General features: G+C 38.4%; 1 protein-coding gene across 2 annotated transcripts; it reads right to left on the bottom strand.

Annotated features, from left to right (window-relative positions):
• Positions 1–34: 34 nt before the first annotated feature.
• LOC127420370 (kinesin-like protein KIF3B) lies at positions 35–16,354 on the bottom strand. Of its 2 annotated transcripts, none has more exons than XM_051662603.1 (9): positions 16,253–16,354; positions 13,476–14,989; positions 12,269–12,370; positions 11,790–11,912; positions 10,078–10,196; positions 6,041–6,157; positions 5,816–5,921; positions 3,604–3,827; positions 35–2,183 (listed from the first exon to the last, which is right to left on the bottom strand). In XM_051662603.1, exons 2-9 carry the CDS (start codon positions 14,892–14,894, stop codon positions 2,075–2,077), a joined length of 2,319 nt encoding a protein of 772 aa, XP_051518563.1. In that variant the 5' UTR covers positions 14,895–14,989; positions 16,253–16,354; the 3' UTR covers positions 35–2,074. The 2 variants fall into 2 exon arrangements, with proteins under 2 accessions (XP_051518563.1, XP_051518562.1); XM_051662602.1 differs by having other exon boundaries at positions 16,134–16,317.
• Between the last annotated feature and the right edge of the window lie 1,835 nt (positions 16,355–18,189).

Here is an 18,189-nt window from a genome sequence, read left to right as displayed (position 1 = left end):
ATAATATAAAAGCAATTCAGAGCTTACACTCTCAAACAGATAATCATCCTTTAATAAAAAAGATGGTTAAAGACATTGAGGACTTCTGCATTATAAACTAAAAAGTAAAATATTTTAATTCAAAGACATATGTTTTGATAAAAAAATATCAGTGAATGAACATTTAAAATAATTTCTCATTGTGGTTGCTTGTAAGAACTAAACACATGCATCAATGGATATGACCACATGGAAGATGTGACAGTACTGGAGCATTGGACTGATGACAATTTCATTTTTAAGCCTATAAGTCATGCCAAACAATATTTAACAATGTAACGGCAACAAAAGATTTATGCGATAACAGGACAGCCTAGAGGGGTCAGGTATGAATTTTAAGTGTGTATATTTAAATAAAAAACATTCATGTTCAAAAACACATTTCAATTATACAAATGTTTACAACTTAAAGAGACAACTTTATGGACAGAGATTACAGGACTATCAGCATCAAGACTGGAGTGAAGCGTGAAAACGATATTTAAATCTCATATGCAAAAATAAACATTTGTACAGAACTTTAAATAACAAAGATTTTAAAAATAAACCATACAAATCTAAGCAAAGCAAATAAGACAAAAAAAAAAAAAAAAAGTATCTACAATTGCTTGAATATAAAATTGACTGGAATGGTAATAAGTTAGCCTTTTAAATGTAACCCTAAGACTGCATTTATTACTTTTTAATACAACTGCAATGATAATGCAGAATTATGTACTAACATCTTAATATACATAAATGGTATGCTTTGTCACAAGGGGTTATAGAACCCTACAGTATCAGCCGGAAATGGTGTTACCTTTAATGGTATGGTAAAAGAGGGGTAGCCAAGGTTTGAGTTTAAAATACAAACTTTAAATTCATGTATTACTTTTCAAGACTCAAAAAGCGTATTTTCATTTACAAAACCTTGCAAGTGTGACATCCAAACAACCACCTACCTAAGCCTGCCAAATACAACAGACTCTGTACTTATAGTTTAATTCAAAACGTTTTAAAGGCTGCAAATCGCACAAATGTGGGGTTTTGATTTGGATTACAGGTTTTAATATCCAGTGATCAGGTCAAGGGACTCTCAGGCCAGTAGGAGAACTCCTTACTTCTGTACTTGATGAGAATCTAAGGCACCTTGGAACCCTGATATTCTTGTGTGTGATGATAAATCCCCCACTTCCAAACTTCCAACTTGAAAAAACAAACAAAAAAACAAAAGATGTACCGGATACAGTAAATACTTACACAGTAGCCTGGTCACGAGCCATTTTCTGGGCCCTTCCCACAGCCCTGCTCCTGTCAAAAAGGCTTTGAAGTTGTTTTGGGATAGGGCCAGTGACATAATGTGCTTACTCTTGTGTTTGATAACATTACAGTGCATCTGTGGACGAAAGCAGCATAAATCTCATCTCTTTCTACTGGTAAATATGGTGAAATTTGTTATTCCTAAAACTGGAAAGTGTACACCGATCAAACTAACATCCACAGACACCCACACTAAAACATTCCCACAGAGAGACATATCTAACACATATGGACATAATATTAAGACCATCTGTTTTCTCAGCCTTCTTAATGACCTAAACCACACTTGCATACACACTAAATGCATAACATGTTTTCTCAAGTGCAAGCGTTACCCATGACATTTCATTTCCATTATTGTACATTATGACTTAACGTGTAAATTTAAGACATTAAAGCTTGCTAAATGTAACATTTTTTTGTGCTATAAATGGTATGGCAAATGACATCCAAAAACAAGGTAGTTAAAAAGCTATGGAAATCTCTATTCACCATTTGCCATTTTGCGTTGTCCTACTAAAATACAAGAAGCATCACGTTTCAAGCTTTAACTTTGGACCTAACAGTGAGTTTTTAAATAATGGACCAGGAGGAGCTAGAACCATCTTCCTTGACACTGAGTGATTTGAAGACCAGCAACAGTACCATGTCTTGCAGTTCATGAGCCAAGCATCACTGATACCAGTTTCAGTCAGTCCATATGGGGGGGTGAAGGGTTTCACAGAGGGGGGCGGTGTCACTTGGGCACGAGGCCACGGGACTGAGGGTACAGAGGGGACCCTGAGCCGGACAGGGGGCTATGAGCTGAGGTTGGGGTGCTCACCTTCTTGCCTGTTTTTGGGCGGCTGTGAGAGGATTGTAAGGGAAAAAATGAAAAGGTGTGTCAAGGAAGGATAAACCAGAGGGAGGTGAAAAATAACTTAAATGTTTCTTTCCAGGAATATTCCGGGTTCAATACAAGTTAAGCTCATCAAAAGCATTTGTGGCATAATGTTAATTACCATAAAATATTATATAGACTCGTCCCTCATCTTTAAAAAAAGCAAAAATTGAGGTTACATTGAGGCACTTACAATGGAAGTGAATGGGGCAAATGTTGGGAGGGTTTAAGGCAGAAATATGAAGCTTATAATTTTACAAAAGCACTTGCATTGTTAAAACTCATGTATTATTTGAGCTGTTAATATGTTTTTACGACATTGTGTCGTCATGGTAACCAAGTTGTAAAATTGGCTATAACTTTACACAGAAAAGGTTACTAAGTGAATTTATCACATTGAAATCACTTTTGAAACAGTGAGTATAATGTAACAGACTGGCCCCATTCACTTCTATTGTAAGTGCCTCACTGTAACACAGATTTGTGTTTTGTTTTTTTTTTAAGAAAAGGAGGGACGAGTCAAAATTGTTTTTGTCGTAATCAACATTATGCCGCAAATGCTGCAAAAACTTGTATTAAACCCAGAATATTGCTTTAACAGGGATAGTTCACCCCAAAATTATTTTTTAAATCATTTAAACATCCTCATTATGTGGTTCCAAACCTGTACAATTTTCTTTCTTCCCTTGAACACAAAACGAGATTCGTTTTGACTTCGTTTCGAGATTCCATTCACTTTTATTGTAAAATCTGGGTGAGTAAATGATGACAGGTTTTTCATTTTTGGGTGAACTATCCCTTTAAAACAAACATAACTGGTGAAAAAATAACTCAATTTTGGATGAAGATTATAAAATGTGAACAAAATAAACAATAGGAAATGATAGGGGGGCCTGGGTAGCTCAGCGAGTAAAGATGCTGACTACCACCCCTGGAGTCGTGAGTTCAAATTCAGGGCGTGCTGAGTGACTCCAACCAGGTCTCCTAGGCAACCAAATTGGCCGGGTTGCTAGGGAGGGCAGAGTCACATGGGGTAACCTCCTCGTGATCGCTATAATGTGGTTCGCTCTCGGTGGGGCGTGTGGTGAGTTGTGCGTGGATGCCGTGGAGAATAGCGTGAAGCCTCCACACGCGGTATGTCTCCGCGGTAACACGCTCAACAAGCCACGTGATAAGATGCGCGGATTGACATCTCAGACGTGGAGGCAACTGAGATTCGTCCTCCACCACCCAGATTAAGGCGAGTCACTATGCCACCACAAGGACTTGGAGCACATTGGGAGTTAGGCATTCCAAATTGGGGAGAAAATTAAAAAAAACAAAAAAAAAAAACAATAGGAAATGATAGAGGGAAGAGGAAAAAAAAGAGGGGAACAAATTCTCACCCTGACTTTGGTTTCTTGGAAAACCCAGTAGCTGAGGCACTAAAGCCCACACCTGGACTTGAACCCAGGCTGGCATGGAAGCCAGAGGCATCCACCTGGATCTCGTCTTCCTCCCTCAGAGCGTCCTCCAGAGCGGCAGCCACTTTAGGCGCTATCACTGGCTCCTCGTAGTCTTTTGTGTACCGTGTGGGCAGGTCCAATTCTAATAGCAAGATATTCTCAGCCTGGAAGATGGACAAAATGAGCAGAAGGATATAAACGATGAAGCCAAAGAAGAAAGCAAGTAACGGAACAACAGCAGTTTGTTTCTCTAGACAGAATTTACATGACTTTTCAAATCATTTGAGATTACTGGATAAGTATTTTTTTTTTTTTTATCATTTTATAGAGATTGCACTCACAGAGAAATTTCTAGCAAACTACAAAAATGTATATTAAAATTTCCATGATTATTTTTTAACTTTCTATGATTTTATTAATTTCCACAGCTTTTCAGGCTGGAAAAATTACAATTTTAAAGCTAAAGTATGTAACTTTTTCAGTGTTTAAATATTTTCTCCTATCCCAGCTTAAAGGAACAGTTCATCCAAAAATGAAAATTATTTTATGATTGACACCTTTAAGCCATCCCAGATGTGTATGACTTTCCTTCTTCAGCAGAACCCAAATTAAGATTTTTATAAGCACATTTCAGCTCTTTTTATCCATACAATGAAAGCAAATGGGTGGCTTGATGCTGCTGGCTATTTGATGGTCCAAATAGTCAAATTTAGGCAGCATAAAAGTAATCCACATGACTCCAGTTGATCAATTAATGTCTTCTGAAGCAAATCGATAGGTTTGTGTAAAAAACAAATCTATAATTAAGTTGCTTTTGGCCAGCACTGGATTGCTGTTTGAAATGACCAAACTCTTGCATGACGTTTGTTCCTCTGTTGGATATAAAGCGTACGTTTCTCACGTGAACGCGCCATTGTGCTTGTCACTGATGCGTCGACTGCTGGCAGGAAGCAATTTTTTAAAGTTAATAACATTTTTATTATCGATTTCTTTTTTACATAAACCTATCGATTTGCTTCAGAAGACATTAACTGATCAACTGGAGTCGTGTGAATTATTTTTATGCTGCCTAAATTTGCGTTTTGGACCGTCAAATAGCCAGTAGTCTAATGCCACCAATTCAATTGCATTGTATGGACAAAAAGAGCCGAAATGTGCTTCTAAAAATCTTCACTTTGGTTCTGCTGAAGAAGGAAAGTCACACATCTGGGATGGATTAAAGGAAGAACTAACCATTTAATATGCAGAGAGTAAACCATTCATAGATACATTTTCTCGAAAACTGTAAGCAATGCATCTCTGTAGCACTGTTAAAATTGCTCTGTTTGTTTTGAATGACCTGTCTATACAAACACAATAACATTGACTTAACCTATGGAGTGAGTTGGGGGAGGGACTTTCTCGTTGTTTGACCAACGTCCGACAGGGGGCGGATTCAGAAAACTGTTTTGAAATCAAAGAGTATTTTTGCAATTCCGTTTGGTGGAGCTACTGGTGCAGAAATGACATATTTCAGCTTTAAAATTCCCTAATATTTTCAGGTTTTTCATGACCGTGGGAACCCCTGAAGCAGAGATGGGAGGCATAAGGAATTTAACGATTCTGATTTCCAGTTTTAATTCCACTTAACAATCCTGGTTGCTTGATTATTTCATTAACGATTCTTTCTGAAATGTTGAGAAAGAATGGACAGTTTTTGGAAAACAATTCTTACTGCATATATTTCCCTAACTACACCCTGTTACCTGATGACATGACATCATGAGATTTCAACAGAACAATAGTAGCAAATCAGAAAAAAACAGGTTCGTATTTATTACATAACTTCACTGATCCCTAAACCCATCCTTTGGATTTAGTTTGTCTGCAAAGTGGAATGTATGAGTGAGTTTACACATTCCTTTAATTACGGAAAACAATGACTCGCAAAAAGTTAATGCCTGGCCAAAAGAAACAGAAAAGTTTTATTTCAATGCTCCAAGAAGCAATAAATGTCATGAAAGTCATTTGGATCCAGTATTTTTAACAAACAGATTAAGAACTGGTTTCGATTCTACTCTAGAGCTGCAACACTGTAAAGAGTGAGTGAGCCATGTAACTAAAGCCTCTGTGTAGTGCTTTGTGGGTGATAATGGGAACTGTGTCAGCATACCTTGTATCTGACATCAGGCCGCATCAACATGGCCACGCGGGCGTGCTGACTCAGAGGCCGTCTGTACCCCACTGCAGAAACTGGCCTTTTCATCATCTGCTGATCACTGAGAAAAAGAATGAGAGAAAGGAGGAAAAAAATGGCAAAAGACAGAAAAACGATGGCCCTAAAACATTTTGTTCCACATTTCCAAAACAGGCCAACATATAAATGTCTGTGACATACTTTTGAATACGGGTGATGGGCGTTATCTTCCAGAGGTCATCCTCCTCATCAAAAGTGGCCCTCATCACAATCTTGTTCTTCTCCTCCAGTGGAATAAAGTTCTCTATGATCGCATGTCTGGTGGGTAAGAAACAAAGGTTAAAGGACCCTATGTAGTGGCTTAATGTGTGCAGTTTTCTTCCCTGTACAGAGAAACAGGAAGTATGGGCAGGACATATTCGAATGGCTAGTCTTTTTTTTTTTTTTTTTTTAAACAGCCAATAGACTTTATTTAGGTCACAGCAATGATCATATTCTGGCCTTTATTCCCAGAAGAGAAAGAATGTAAACTGAAAAAGTGTTTATCTGCTAAAAGCTAATTAAAGCTGTACAATAGCATTTAGATTGCAAATACACCGATCAGCCACAACATTAAAACCACCTGGCTAATATTGTGTAGGTCCCCCTCATGCCACCAAAACAGCGCCAACCCGCATCTCAGAATAGCATTCTGAGATGCTATTCTTCTCACCACAATTGTACAGAGCAGTTATCTGAGTTACCGTAGACTTTGTCAGTTCAAACCAGTCTGGCCATTCTCTATCGACCTCTCTCATCAACAAGGCATTTCCATTCACAGAACTGCCGCTCACTGGATGTTTTTTTGTTTTTGGCACCATTCTGAGTAAATTGTAGAGACTGTTGTGCATGAAAATCCCAGGAGATCAGTAGTTACTCAAACCAGACCATCTGGCACCAACAATCATCTAACCGATTATCTAATCAGTCAATCGCGTGGCAGCAGTGCAGTGCATAAAATCATTCAGATACAGAGCTTCAGTTAATGTTCCCATCATCCATCAGAATGGGGGAAAAATTTGGTCTCACTGAATTGTTGTCACACTCGTTATCTCGCTTACGGCATTCGGTTATCTATGGTCCCGGCTCGGGATGCACCTATGTTGTGCGCAGGAACTCACAATCTCCTCACAGAGAACACGATAAAGATTGTTCTGAACTGCGGCGCACACAAATGTTCTAAAGCTTACATAAATTACGTGCCCCGCTTTAGGTGAATGCCATTCTGCAAGCTACAGCGCTGTCCGTGAGACGCCACTATGCGCTAAGTGCCATGTGTTTACAAATTGTTGCTCTTCATGTGGTGGAGACTCAGTGAAATGCTCCATAGCTGAGATCCTCGCGTTCCTCCAAGAGCGGCTGGACACGGATCTAACCACATCGACGCTTAGGCAGCAACTATGTCGGCATACCACGCCCCGGAGGCCGGCTCCTCCATGGGCAGACGTGTTCTATTTTTCAGTTTCTCAAGGGAGCGAGGCACCTAAACCCCCTAGCCCAGCTACAGTCCCAGCTTGGGATTTAAACCTGGTGCTGAAGGCACTCACGAGCCTCCCGTTCGAATCATTGGAATTTGTTGAGTTGTGTGTGCTTTCTCTAAGAATGCACTCCTATTGGCTCTGGCCTTAGTTAAACAAGTGGGTGATATGCCTGGTTTTTGGGCTGGGTCTTTCAAAAGCCACCGTCAACCCAGAAAGGCTATGTGCCTAAGGTTCTATCCACGCCCTTCGGGGCTAAGGTGGTCCACCTACAAGCCTTCTCTCCCCCACCGTTTAATTCGGATGAGGAGCAGTCGATGCATTTGTTTGTTATGCCCTGTACGGGCATTACACATGCATGTTGAGCGCACCCGCCAGCTTAGGCTGTCGGATCAGCTCTGTTTGTTATGGAGGATGCACAAAAGGCATGTCTGTCTGCAAGCAAAGGTCCTCTCACTGGATCATTGATGGGAGTTCCCTCGCTTAAGAATCACAGGGTGTGAGATGCCCTATTGGTGTGAAATCGCATTCAACTAGAGGCATGGCCTCTTCATGGGCATGGACAAATGGTGTGTCCTTGCAGGACATATATGGCATCCATCTCTTCCAAAGTCATCTCTTTACCAAAAAGCGGTTATTGTTCCAAAACTCAGCAGGTGAGCCCAGGCCCTTTTATTATGGGCGTGCTACCAGATATGTATACTTTGGTACTGCCACCTGTATATAGGCTGTTGTTGAAATTACCCCCCTTAGAAGTCACAACCACTTCCAATAGAATACATTTTCTTTCCGTACCTTTGGTTGTGAAGGGGTTAAATTTAGATTGTGCGTATTTATATGGTTCATATAGATTCCCAGGCTGAGATTAACTTCCAACTGGTTTTCACAATTTATTCATTAATTCATACACTTGAAGATATGTCTTTAATAAGTCACCGTCCTGTAGGCCTATGACTTCCTATACTTTTTCAGGTGTTTATACCTCAGGGGTTATGATGAATCGATACTATGTATACTGTATGTATTATATGACTCATATACTGTATATCCCCAGCATAAGATTAACTTCCTGTCTGGTTTTCACCATGTGGGTTTATTCATTATTCTATACACTTGAAATATGATTGTAATAAGTCACTGCCTGTTGGGCCCATGACCTCATATACATATTCTTTTACAAGTGTTTATACCCTGGTGTATCTCTCGGGGTATGACGTCATGCTGGGACTCCGTTTCCCCAAAGCGTTTCACCGCAATGTCGAGTGAACTGAATCGATAGGGAATGTCTCCGGTTACACATGTAACCTTGGTTCACTGAGATGAAGGGAACGAGACATTGCAAAATTTGGCCGCACTACTACTTTAGAGTTTTGAGGTATGAGCGATGTGTTCTTGTCCTTCAGTCAGAAAATTCAATGGTGATTGAGCGCCCACTTCTATAGGGCAAAGTGCTAAAACACCACTGCCAATCATAAGATTGGTGTTATGATACAAGGGCTTCAACTAGGTCGTTGTCGAAGGACTTCCCCAAAGCGTATCACCGCAATGTCTCATTCCCTTCATCTTAGGGAACCGAGGTTACATGTGTAACCGGAGACTATTTTATTTAACCTCTTATTAGTGAATAAGACAAAGGTTTTTGTACAAAAGTAGCAAAACCATTTAGTGAATTCACCCCAGAATGTGTGAAAGCAGTAATGTTGTTACGATACCAAAATTCCAGTAGTCTGTACCAATACCAGTAAAATTTCATTGTTCTCGATACCAATTTCGATACCAAAGCAAAAATATGCTAATATGGTAATGTGCTATTGAACAAACTCCTTTAACCTAAAGTAAAATTTCAATGTAAATAATAAATTAAAAGAAATAGATGTTTCCTTCGTGTTTTTCAATTAAGTATGCATTGCTTAAGTGTTTTTAAGTAGGGCCCTACTGAAATCTGCTTTCTTTTTTCCCAAATCCTTTTGTACTTAGTTACATTTTTTAAAGATTAATTTCATTATCAAAATGGTGTCTAAACAATTTAATTCTTAACATTTTTAACAAGTAAAATTACTTTTCAACATACCATTGCACTTTTTTTAACTAACTTTTGTTCAGTACAACAGCACTCTTGCTTGTGATATATTGGTACATTTTTATTATTATTATTATTTATAAATGCTTTTATTTTGATGTGAGCTTTTATCTTGACATGTGGTTTTGACAGAAGCTTCACTTCTTCTGATGGATAAACAGTTTGCTACATGGCCCAGTGTGATCATTAAAGCGCAAATGCTGTGATTTAATTATATAAATATGTAGTCTTCATGCGCTGCGCGCTTTACAGTGGATAAGTGCTCTGCTTGTCATCACATACAATACAAATAATTCTCAATGTCTGTGGCGTTTCCAGTGTGTGAGCAGTTGGCTTCACACATTAATTTAAAGCATGCAACTTAGGTAAACTAAGATTTAATAATTAATAATCACACTAGGACAAATCATGATTTAATTTGAATTTTTGTACATTGAAGTGTAAAAGAAGTAACAGAGCACATGCTCAAATAAGCGTGTGAGCATTTAAAAGCAGTCAAGTGTCAGTAAGAAACACTGGTATCGTGACATCTTTTTAATTTTAGTACCAACTTGGTACAGAAGTACCGGTACTTTTGACAACACTAGAAAGCAGTATGTGTGACCGCAACTGCAGACAGTGAGGGCTGATTGTTTGCATACTTTAGTTTGAGTTCTCTGGTCAGCTCGTTTTGCGTCTGCTCCAGCTCCTGTCTGTATTTAACATGTTCATCCTGGGCATCCTGAATCTCTGCCTTCACAGACTGCAGCTTGGAAAAGAGCTAGATGACAGAAAAAACAAGAGCAGAGGGTAGATACATTTTTTTTTTTTTTTTAAAACAGAATCCTCCTGGGAATAGCTGGAGCTTCTACTCCAAAGAAACAGTCAGGCAATATGTGAGATACAATATCTGTCATGCATGGATGAGTCTGAATGAGAATATGCATGATAGAGATCTGCCAAGAGAGCTGTCCTACAATTAATAGGAACTAAAAAAATACAGCTGGACCCTAAAAATACATCTCCTCAGACGCAGCTTTCCGAATCTCATTTTTAACAGCACACTACTAATGTGTGTGCTCAACATAAAATTAGGTACATCTATCTGGTCCTATAATGAGGATGAGTTTCCTGCAACACTACAAAGGGCAAAGTAGAGCACTGCTGTGGTTTTTAATCAAAGGTGCCTCTGTTGAAACCATCAGTCCATATTATTTCTACCTCATAAAAAAAGAAGAAAAAAAAGGAAACTACCCATGATCCTGAAGAGTAAGGTTCGCAATCAGAGCAGCGACCACCCACTCCCATGAAGCATTGCGAGTTAGTCTCCCTATTTTCTAAGACTATTTATTACATGGGTCTCTGAAATTCTTGATTCAGATTGGTTAATGGCACCATCTAGCTGTCTAATATGTCTGAGTAACAACCGCACATCTGGGAATTAAGACATATCAGACAGGTCATCCGAGTATTACAAGTCCTCTATCCTACTTCTCTACTTCTTTATAAGTAAGCTAATAAAATAATTTCAACTCATATCAACATTTTAAGTCCATTTATTTATTGATTTGGCAAGTAGTCTTGTGATAAGCTGGATAATGAGCTGTCCGACGGTCATTTTCGCAAAATAAAAACAAACAGATCTCTGACGCAAACCGGAGATATAATTCAGCTGTTCAGTGATTTCTTTCTTCTTACATAACATAATTTCAATGCAAATCAATATTTCATGTCAATTTATATATTTGGTTAGTAGCCATGTAATAAGCAAGATGCTGAACAGTCAGGGTTAATTTTGCAATAATATCCGGCTGACTGTACATCATCCTTTCCTTATATATTTGTATACAGTATATCTGAATATTTTGCAAAAAATGAAAACAAACTGTTTCTATACTTATAATCAACAACTATAAAGCAATAGTTTTATATTTTTTCATTGTTTGATTACATCATTAATAAAGACTAAACAAATGACTTTCATTAGACGGTTATTTTCTAAATCTCAAGTCAAACTCATTATTGGTTTAAATTGTGATTACCAGGTTCACTAAACTGAAGGTTATTATATTTGACTTTAAATGAGCCAAGAACCATTAACTGTTGTGTACTTTCTAGAAGCAATGTTAAACATACACATTTGTAAGATTTGCAAGACAAAAAAGAATCCTGTGGAAAAACACTGAAGTGAGGTACACCTAATATTCCAATAACCTCAAATCTATCCAGTGCATATAAGATGGGAAACTGCTTTGCTATAACACTTCCAAGACTAATTCAGCTAAATCAAAATATCCACAAAAAAAAAAAAAAAGACCAACTGGCAAGGTCAGACAGCATTTTTCGCTCTTGGCCCTTCTACATGCATACTTACCTTTTTTAGTTTTTTGGTCTTGATGTCCACTTCCTGCTGTAGTGAGCTGTAGGTCTCTTTCAACTCAAGTGTCTCCTCATCACGACACTCCATCTCCTGCTGCATCTCCCTTTCCCGCCTTTTCTACTTGCACATACATTATAAAGAATAAAGATAACTTTTTATGGCCAATTGCTGTATACTAGTTTAGATACAAGTTATTGACCTTGGGATGGAAAAATTAGCTGCAAATTGCACTAAATAAGGTGTATAAATACTGATAAAACTAAATATAGACAAGATTGCTGAGTGAACAAAGAAATGAATGCTTTAATCAGCATTTTTGACTAGCATCTGAAATTCAATTTCTAAGAATATACACATGACAAACTATAAAGAGGCTCAAATAACCTGTCCCCTTTAAAACAACCTTGAGGTTTGAAACAGTCTGGCACAATCTCTATATGGCACATAAGCAGTTTTGTTACTGGAAACTTTACCTGTTCGGCTATCTCCTGCCTCTTCAGCTCCAGAATCTTCTGCTGCTCATTGGTATGGTCGACAATGTTCTTTCCTCCAACCAGCAGCTTGCTTTCCATGGCCTGAATGTAAAAAAAATTGTTATCAGATATGACAAATGTAAATCATAATGAAATAACCTTTTATGCCAAACAAGATTTCAGCCAAGCTTAGAAAAGGATTATAAACAGTATTTGTTTCTGACAGTGTTTCCTGCACCACTTTTCAACAGTGGTGCAGGAAACTACAGTGCCAGAGCAAAAGAAATTCGATTTTAATTGAGTGAGTTTGAAATCTGTATTGAATGCATTGAAATAAAAAGAGTGGGTACCGCAAAATAGTACAAAGACAATAAAAGCAAAAAAAAAAACAACATGCCTTTGTATTGTCTTCGCTGGCTGCACACAAAAACCAACATACAGCGAAACCATGGGTTAAATTGGGACTTTAAAGGTGGGGGAACCCCACTCTGCACATGCATCCAGCGCGAGGAAGTGTGAATGAGCTTCTCTTATGAGCCAAGGAGAATGCTGATGTCAAGATTTGTAGTGAATAAGGATGTAAATTTTGGCCTGTTTCTCACCTAAAACCAATCGTATCACTTTAGATGACATCTGAATACATCTTACCTTTAAGCTGCCTTTATGTCCTTTTTGAGCTTAAAATTTATGGACCCCATTGACTTACATTTTATGGACAAAAACACATAATATATCCTTTAAAATATCTCTGTATGTGTTCCACAGAGTTTGAGACATAAGGGTGAGTAAATGAAGAGAATTGTCCTTTTTGTGTGAACTATCCCTTCAAATGTAATGAACTTGAAAGGTTTTTTGACCAAGTTCACTAGCTAAATGAAGTCGAAATTGATAAAAAAAATTTTTAAAAATTTAAAACTAGACCAGAGCTCAAAAGAAATGGAACGGACAAACAAGCTGCCAATATTATTTTTCCTTTTTTGAACAGAAGGTGCTGGAACACCAATTGTCCGGTTCTGGACCAATGTAACCCTAGCATAACCGATTCATAAATCTAATTAATTTAATGAAAAGGTTAAAAAGACTTGGGTTATTGAACCAATCTAATTAAATTGTTGGTCGCCACAAAAACACAGTTCTGTAGGTACATGGATTACTGAGAACCCTTTTCTATCCTTAAAAAATATATGTCAAGTCTGGTCTTCCTAACCTTAACTTTGGCTGCCAGCATCTCTGATGCCTCCTTCTCTTTGTGGAGATCATCCATCTTCTTCTCCTTCTCTTTTAGCAGCCGCTGTTTTTCCACTGCCACCAGGCTGTGGTCCTCCATGATGGCCCTCCTCTCCTTCTCCAGCTTCTCTTGTTGCTCCCGCCAATAATCCGCAATGCCCTTATCTCCATCTATTCCTTCTTCTTCATCCTCATCCTCTTCATCATCTTCCTCATCCTCTATTTCCTCTCCTCCTTCCCCAACTCTCCTCCTCCTCCTTTTTCTCCTCTTCTTGCCAGATCTTTTTTCCAGTTGCTCTTTCAACCGGGCGATCTCCTCCTGAAACTCCCGAAGCAGTGCGTCCTTGGGGTCTTCGTTGACGCGAGGCTTGTTCTTAATGTTTTTGGCACGGTTGGCGTAGCGTAGAGTGGTAAGAGTCTCTTCTAAGTTGTAGGAAGCTGGTCCAATATTGGCTACCATGACCGTTCGGGCATTCCCGCCCAATGAATCCTGCAGAAGTCTGGTAAGTTTGGAGTCACGGTATGGGATATGGGTGCTTCTCCCATCCACCAGTGCTGAGATTACATTTCCCAAAGCAGACAAGGAAAGGTTGATTTTGGTGGCCTCTTTCAAGCGCTCACCCTGTGCACCAGTCTTGGTCTGCCTTTCGCTTCCTGCCAGGTCAACAAGGTTTAGCTTCCCAACCCGGATGTGGTTCTCCCCATCAGGGCCAAGCTCGCTGCACTCAATCGTGATAACAAAGATTGCATGAGAGCGAGAGCTGTGCTCATTCATATTGGTGGCACCCACAGATCGGTTCTGATTGCCAACATTCATAACATGCTCAATTTCACGAACACTTTTAGTCACAAATGAAGAGAGGTCTTTAACGTAGACGCCCGTATCAGGTCTCTCTTTGAGTTCCAGACGGCGTGACTGGTCCTTCGATAAAAGGTCCCTGATCTCCTCTTGATAGATCTCCAAGTAAGAAGCCCTGACCAAGTACTGTTGGTTCTGCGAGCGGGAAATGTGCGTAAAAATGTGCTCAAAAGAGTTTGGGATGACGCCCCTCCTCTCAGGGTCATTTCGGACCCCTTCCATCGTGTAAGTCTTTCCAGTGCCTGTCTGGCCATATGCAAAGATGGTTCCATTGAAGCCAAACAGTACAGAATCCACCAATGGGCGGAATGTTTCATCATAGAGCTCCATCTGCTTTGAGTTCCAGTCATAGACGGAATCAAACGTGAACACTTTGGGGTGTGTATGGGAGGATGCACCTCGGGGGTTGCGTACGTACACCTGGCCCAACTTCACATCTACAGAGACGACCCTCTCGAAGTTAGCAACTCGCTCCTTCTCATTCATGGGGCGACAACGCACCACGACCTTAACTGACTCCAAGCTCTTGCTCTTGGACATTTTGACAGCTTTTGGATGATGTTTTTGTATGTGCTGACTTCTCTGAACGAGTTTGTAGTATAACTTCACAGTGATGGTGCTGCGAGCATCAAAGCCTGCAAATAAAATGACGCAACTCAGTAAAATAACAGCAAAATGTACAATGCCAACAGATAAAGATGAACTAGCTTGTGTTGTGGATACAGCAAACATACAGAAAATGTATTTTCATCTAGTAACAAAGTGACAACACAGACTGACTCAAGAGTTGGCAGGCAATTTGATGATGTAAAACATTAACTGTAGTTTCACACAAGAAAAAGACTGAATAATATGAAATAATATGCATATGATATCTATGGTTATTTTCAGCAACAAAAGGTTTCATCACAGCAATACCATGTTTATTTCATTTTTGGACAAGTACCATGATGTTCCTTGTGGTACCTACCTTTGAGTATCATGTAAATACCAATGGTACATAACAGCCTGATAATTAACTTCCATTATATGGGCTATATCAAAGTAACATGACATAAGCATCTGATATCATCAGTGTACCATGATATCATTACTGCCGCAGTCATTTTTTGCTAAGGTTGGGTGGGACAGTTAGATTTTAATGGTGTAATAGAGTAACTTATGAATAGACATTTTTCACTGTTGTATTGTTATTTAGTTGTAAGGCTAAATGAAAGACATATGCTTGTTTGTTAAGGTTTCTGGGAAATATGTATGCAGTACTACATGTCTCCAAGTGTACTAGGTCGTTTGTAACATCTTTAATAAATCATTTTTATTACCAAGCTAGTCCTGAAAATAATTGTGAAGATAAAACACAATCCATCAGCTACATTAGCTGTAGCAGCGGTGCTAGGAGCCGGTAACCCATTAGCTAATTTACGTCAACTCCTCTGATATCCTACTTTAATCTTAAATATCTAAATCTGCGAATATGCATTTAATTGAGTCAATCTCAGCTGTCGTGTCGGATACAAATAATAACGTCGATAAATAGATCAGAGGAGTCAAATTAGAGACGAGAACATTCGCTGCTGTATATAAGGGTATTATTTTCCATAACAAATGTGAAATTGTATTGCAGTACAATCATACAGTACCACTGATATTTGCTGGTTAATACAAATAAAAGGATCAATGAGGACGGAGCTCCTCAGAGACTCAAAACAAGCGGCCTGGCAACTGCAAACAAACAGTCTAATTTATACAGAAGACACTGTAGACTAACATTTAACTCACCTCTGCCATCCTGAACGTTTTAACCTGTAAATTATGCCGAAGATCGCCGTCGCCTTCATATCCACAAGCTGCATTTTTGTCCCTAAAACCTGCCAAGCGTTAAAAATATACAAAATTACCCGTATCTCGCGGAACGATCTCCGTCAGCCATGTCTGGCTCTAGCAGATCTGTCTGGGAAGCGCAGAGAAGGAGAGGTGTGCTGTGATCCCCCTGCAGGCCGGGATGGATCTACTGCTACTGCTGCTCCTGGATCAAACCACCAAGAACTGATCACAGTGCCAAAGTCGCACATTTCCAAAAACATAATAGATTCGCACAATTTCATTGTTAATTCAATCTTAATCTTACTTAAAATTAGGCAAATCATTGCAATGCCTCACCTTGCAGAGAAAGATGGTTGTATGATATGTACCAATAGGACATGAATCGACCTATTTAATTAATTCAATTTTTATCATTCTGTATTTATGGATTCCATATAAATATCATTACATATGTTTATTTAAAAGCTTATTTCCCTACCTTACCATCTTTGTCATTTTCATGACTCACTGTAAATGATAAGTTAGCAGAACTCAAAATATGTGAGGCAATCACATAATTTAAGTTAACAGAACTTTCAGATTTTAATTTTGCTCTGCACATGCATGTTAACTGCTCTTAACCTGAAATATTGAGTAAGCTAACTCATACATTTAATGTCACTTATGTTTTAAGTGAATTCAGCTCTTTGGCTGAAGTTAAAAAATACCATGTAAGATCAACTTAAATACTTCAAGTAGTGGAAACCTAACTAGCTAATACTAGCTAGCTCAGTGAATGCTAGCATGCTAAAAGCATGTTATTTCAAAACACTATGCTTTGATTAACATAGCAATTACTCAAGTAAAGGAATATACTTTAGAGCAGTCTTAATTGTACCTGTTCTCAACCAAAGTTTAAGCTCCATTATCCACCATAATGGTAACCCCCCCAAAACTTATAACAGAAACTCCTCTAAATAACACAACAAAACATTAAACACTTACAAGTCTACCCCTTTACATTCTTGCACAAAGACACATTATATAACACTTCATTTTAACATTTACTCTCTGTCGAGTGCCATGCTGGGAAGTATAATTCCCTTGTTAATGTTTCAGTTAAATTTAAGTTCCTGTGAATTTAAAAAGAAGAGATCATTAAACTCAAAACAATAAAACAATTCAGGTTACTTAAAAGATGTCAGTTTCGTGAACTCAAAAGAAAAAGTTCAAAATACTCATCAAGCAAGGGCGTAGATTTGACTGGAACATTTGGGGGGGGGGGGGGGGGTACTTGCTTGTTGTACTCCCATCACCCCTGGAATCTACGCCCCTGTCATCAAGGTTAATATTTGAACTTATCTGTATGATTAAATTTTTCCCAACTCAAAACAAGTAATTATTTTGAGCTATTAGGCTTTACAGTGAGTAGTGGCTGAGATACCACAGTTTTATTGCAGTAAAAAAAAAAAAAAAAAAAAAAAAAAACGTATTTTGGCAGGAACTATGGTTACCAAGGCAAATATTTTGTAAGTGTTGTTCATGCATAACCAACATTTTAATCATTCATGCAGATCCAAATTTCGAGAGCTTTGGGAAAAGTTTGGGACAATTTTTGTAGCTTGTGAAATTGGTTTCATTCATACCAAACTCCTTTATAAAATGTAAAATGATCACGTTGAATTCCATAATTCAATTGTGCACAGACAATTTTTGTAAAAAATAATAATAATAAAAATCAAAGTCTCAACAACACTGTGAAAATACATTTCCCTTTAAACACATATGATAAAGTTCAGCAATTGACTTTGAACGAACAAAGCATTAAGACCACAGGACAAAGTTTAAGTACACAGTCAGAATACTGCTTGTTTTATTTTCATGGAAAAGATTACTAATGTGAGGAATGTGCCATTCAAAGTTGTACAAAATTACTAAATAAATACAACACCTTCAAACACTTATAAAACATTTTCCCCATTTGGATTTCACACAGACTTTTGAAAGAAAAGAAAAAACAATGTCTTCCTAT

The sequence above is a fragment of the Myxocyprinus asiaticus genome, chromosome 29, assembly GCF_019703515.2.
Source record: "Myxocyprinus asiaticus isolate MX2 ecotype Aquarium Trade chromosome 29, UBuf_Myxa_2, whole genome shotgun sequence".
NCBI lineage: Eukaryota > Metazoa > Chordata > Actinopteri > Cypriniformes > Catostomidae > Myxocyprinus > Myxocyprinus asiaticus.
This window is presented reverse-complemented; position numbering and strand designations above follow the sequence as displayed.

Bases quoted from the DNA above. Each gene is read 5' to 3' on its own strand.
- LOC127420370 (XM_051662603.1), bottom strand. From the start codon at position 14,894: ATGTCCAAGAGCAAGAGCTTGGAGTCAGTTAAGGTCGTGGTGCGTTGT. The intron at 6,158-10,077 runs GTATGCAAACAA...CTTACCCACCAG, and splicing joins ACCAGAGAACTCAAACTAAA to ACATGCGATCATAGAGAACT. The intron at 3,828-5,815 runs GTATGCTGACAC...TCCATCTTCCAG, and splicing joins GGCCTGATGTCAGATACAAG to GCTGAGAATATCTTGCTATT.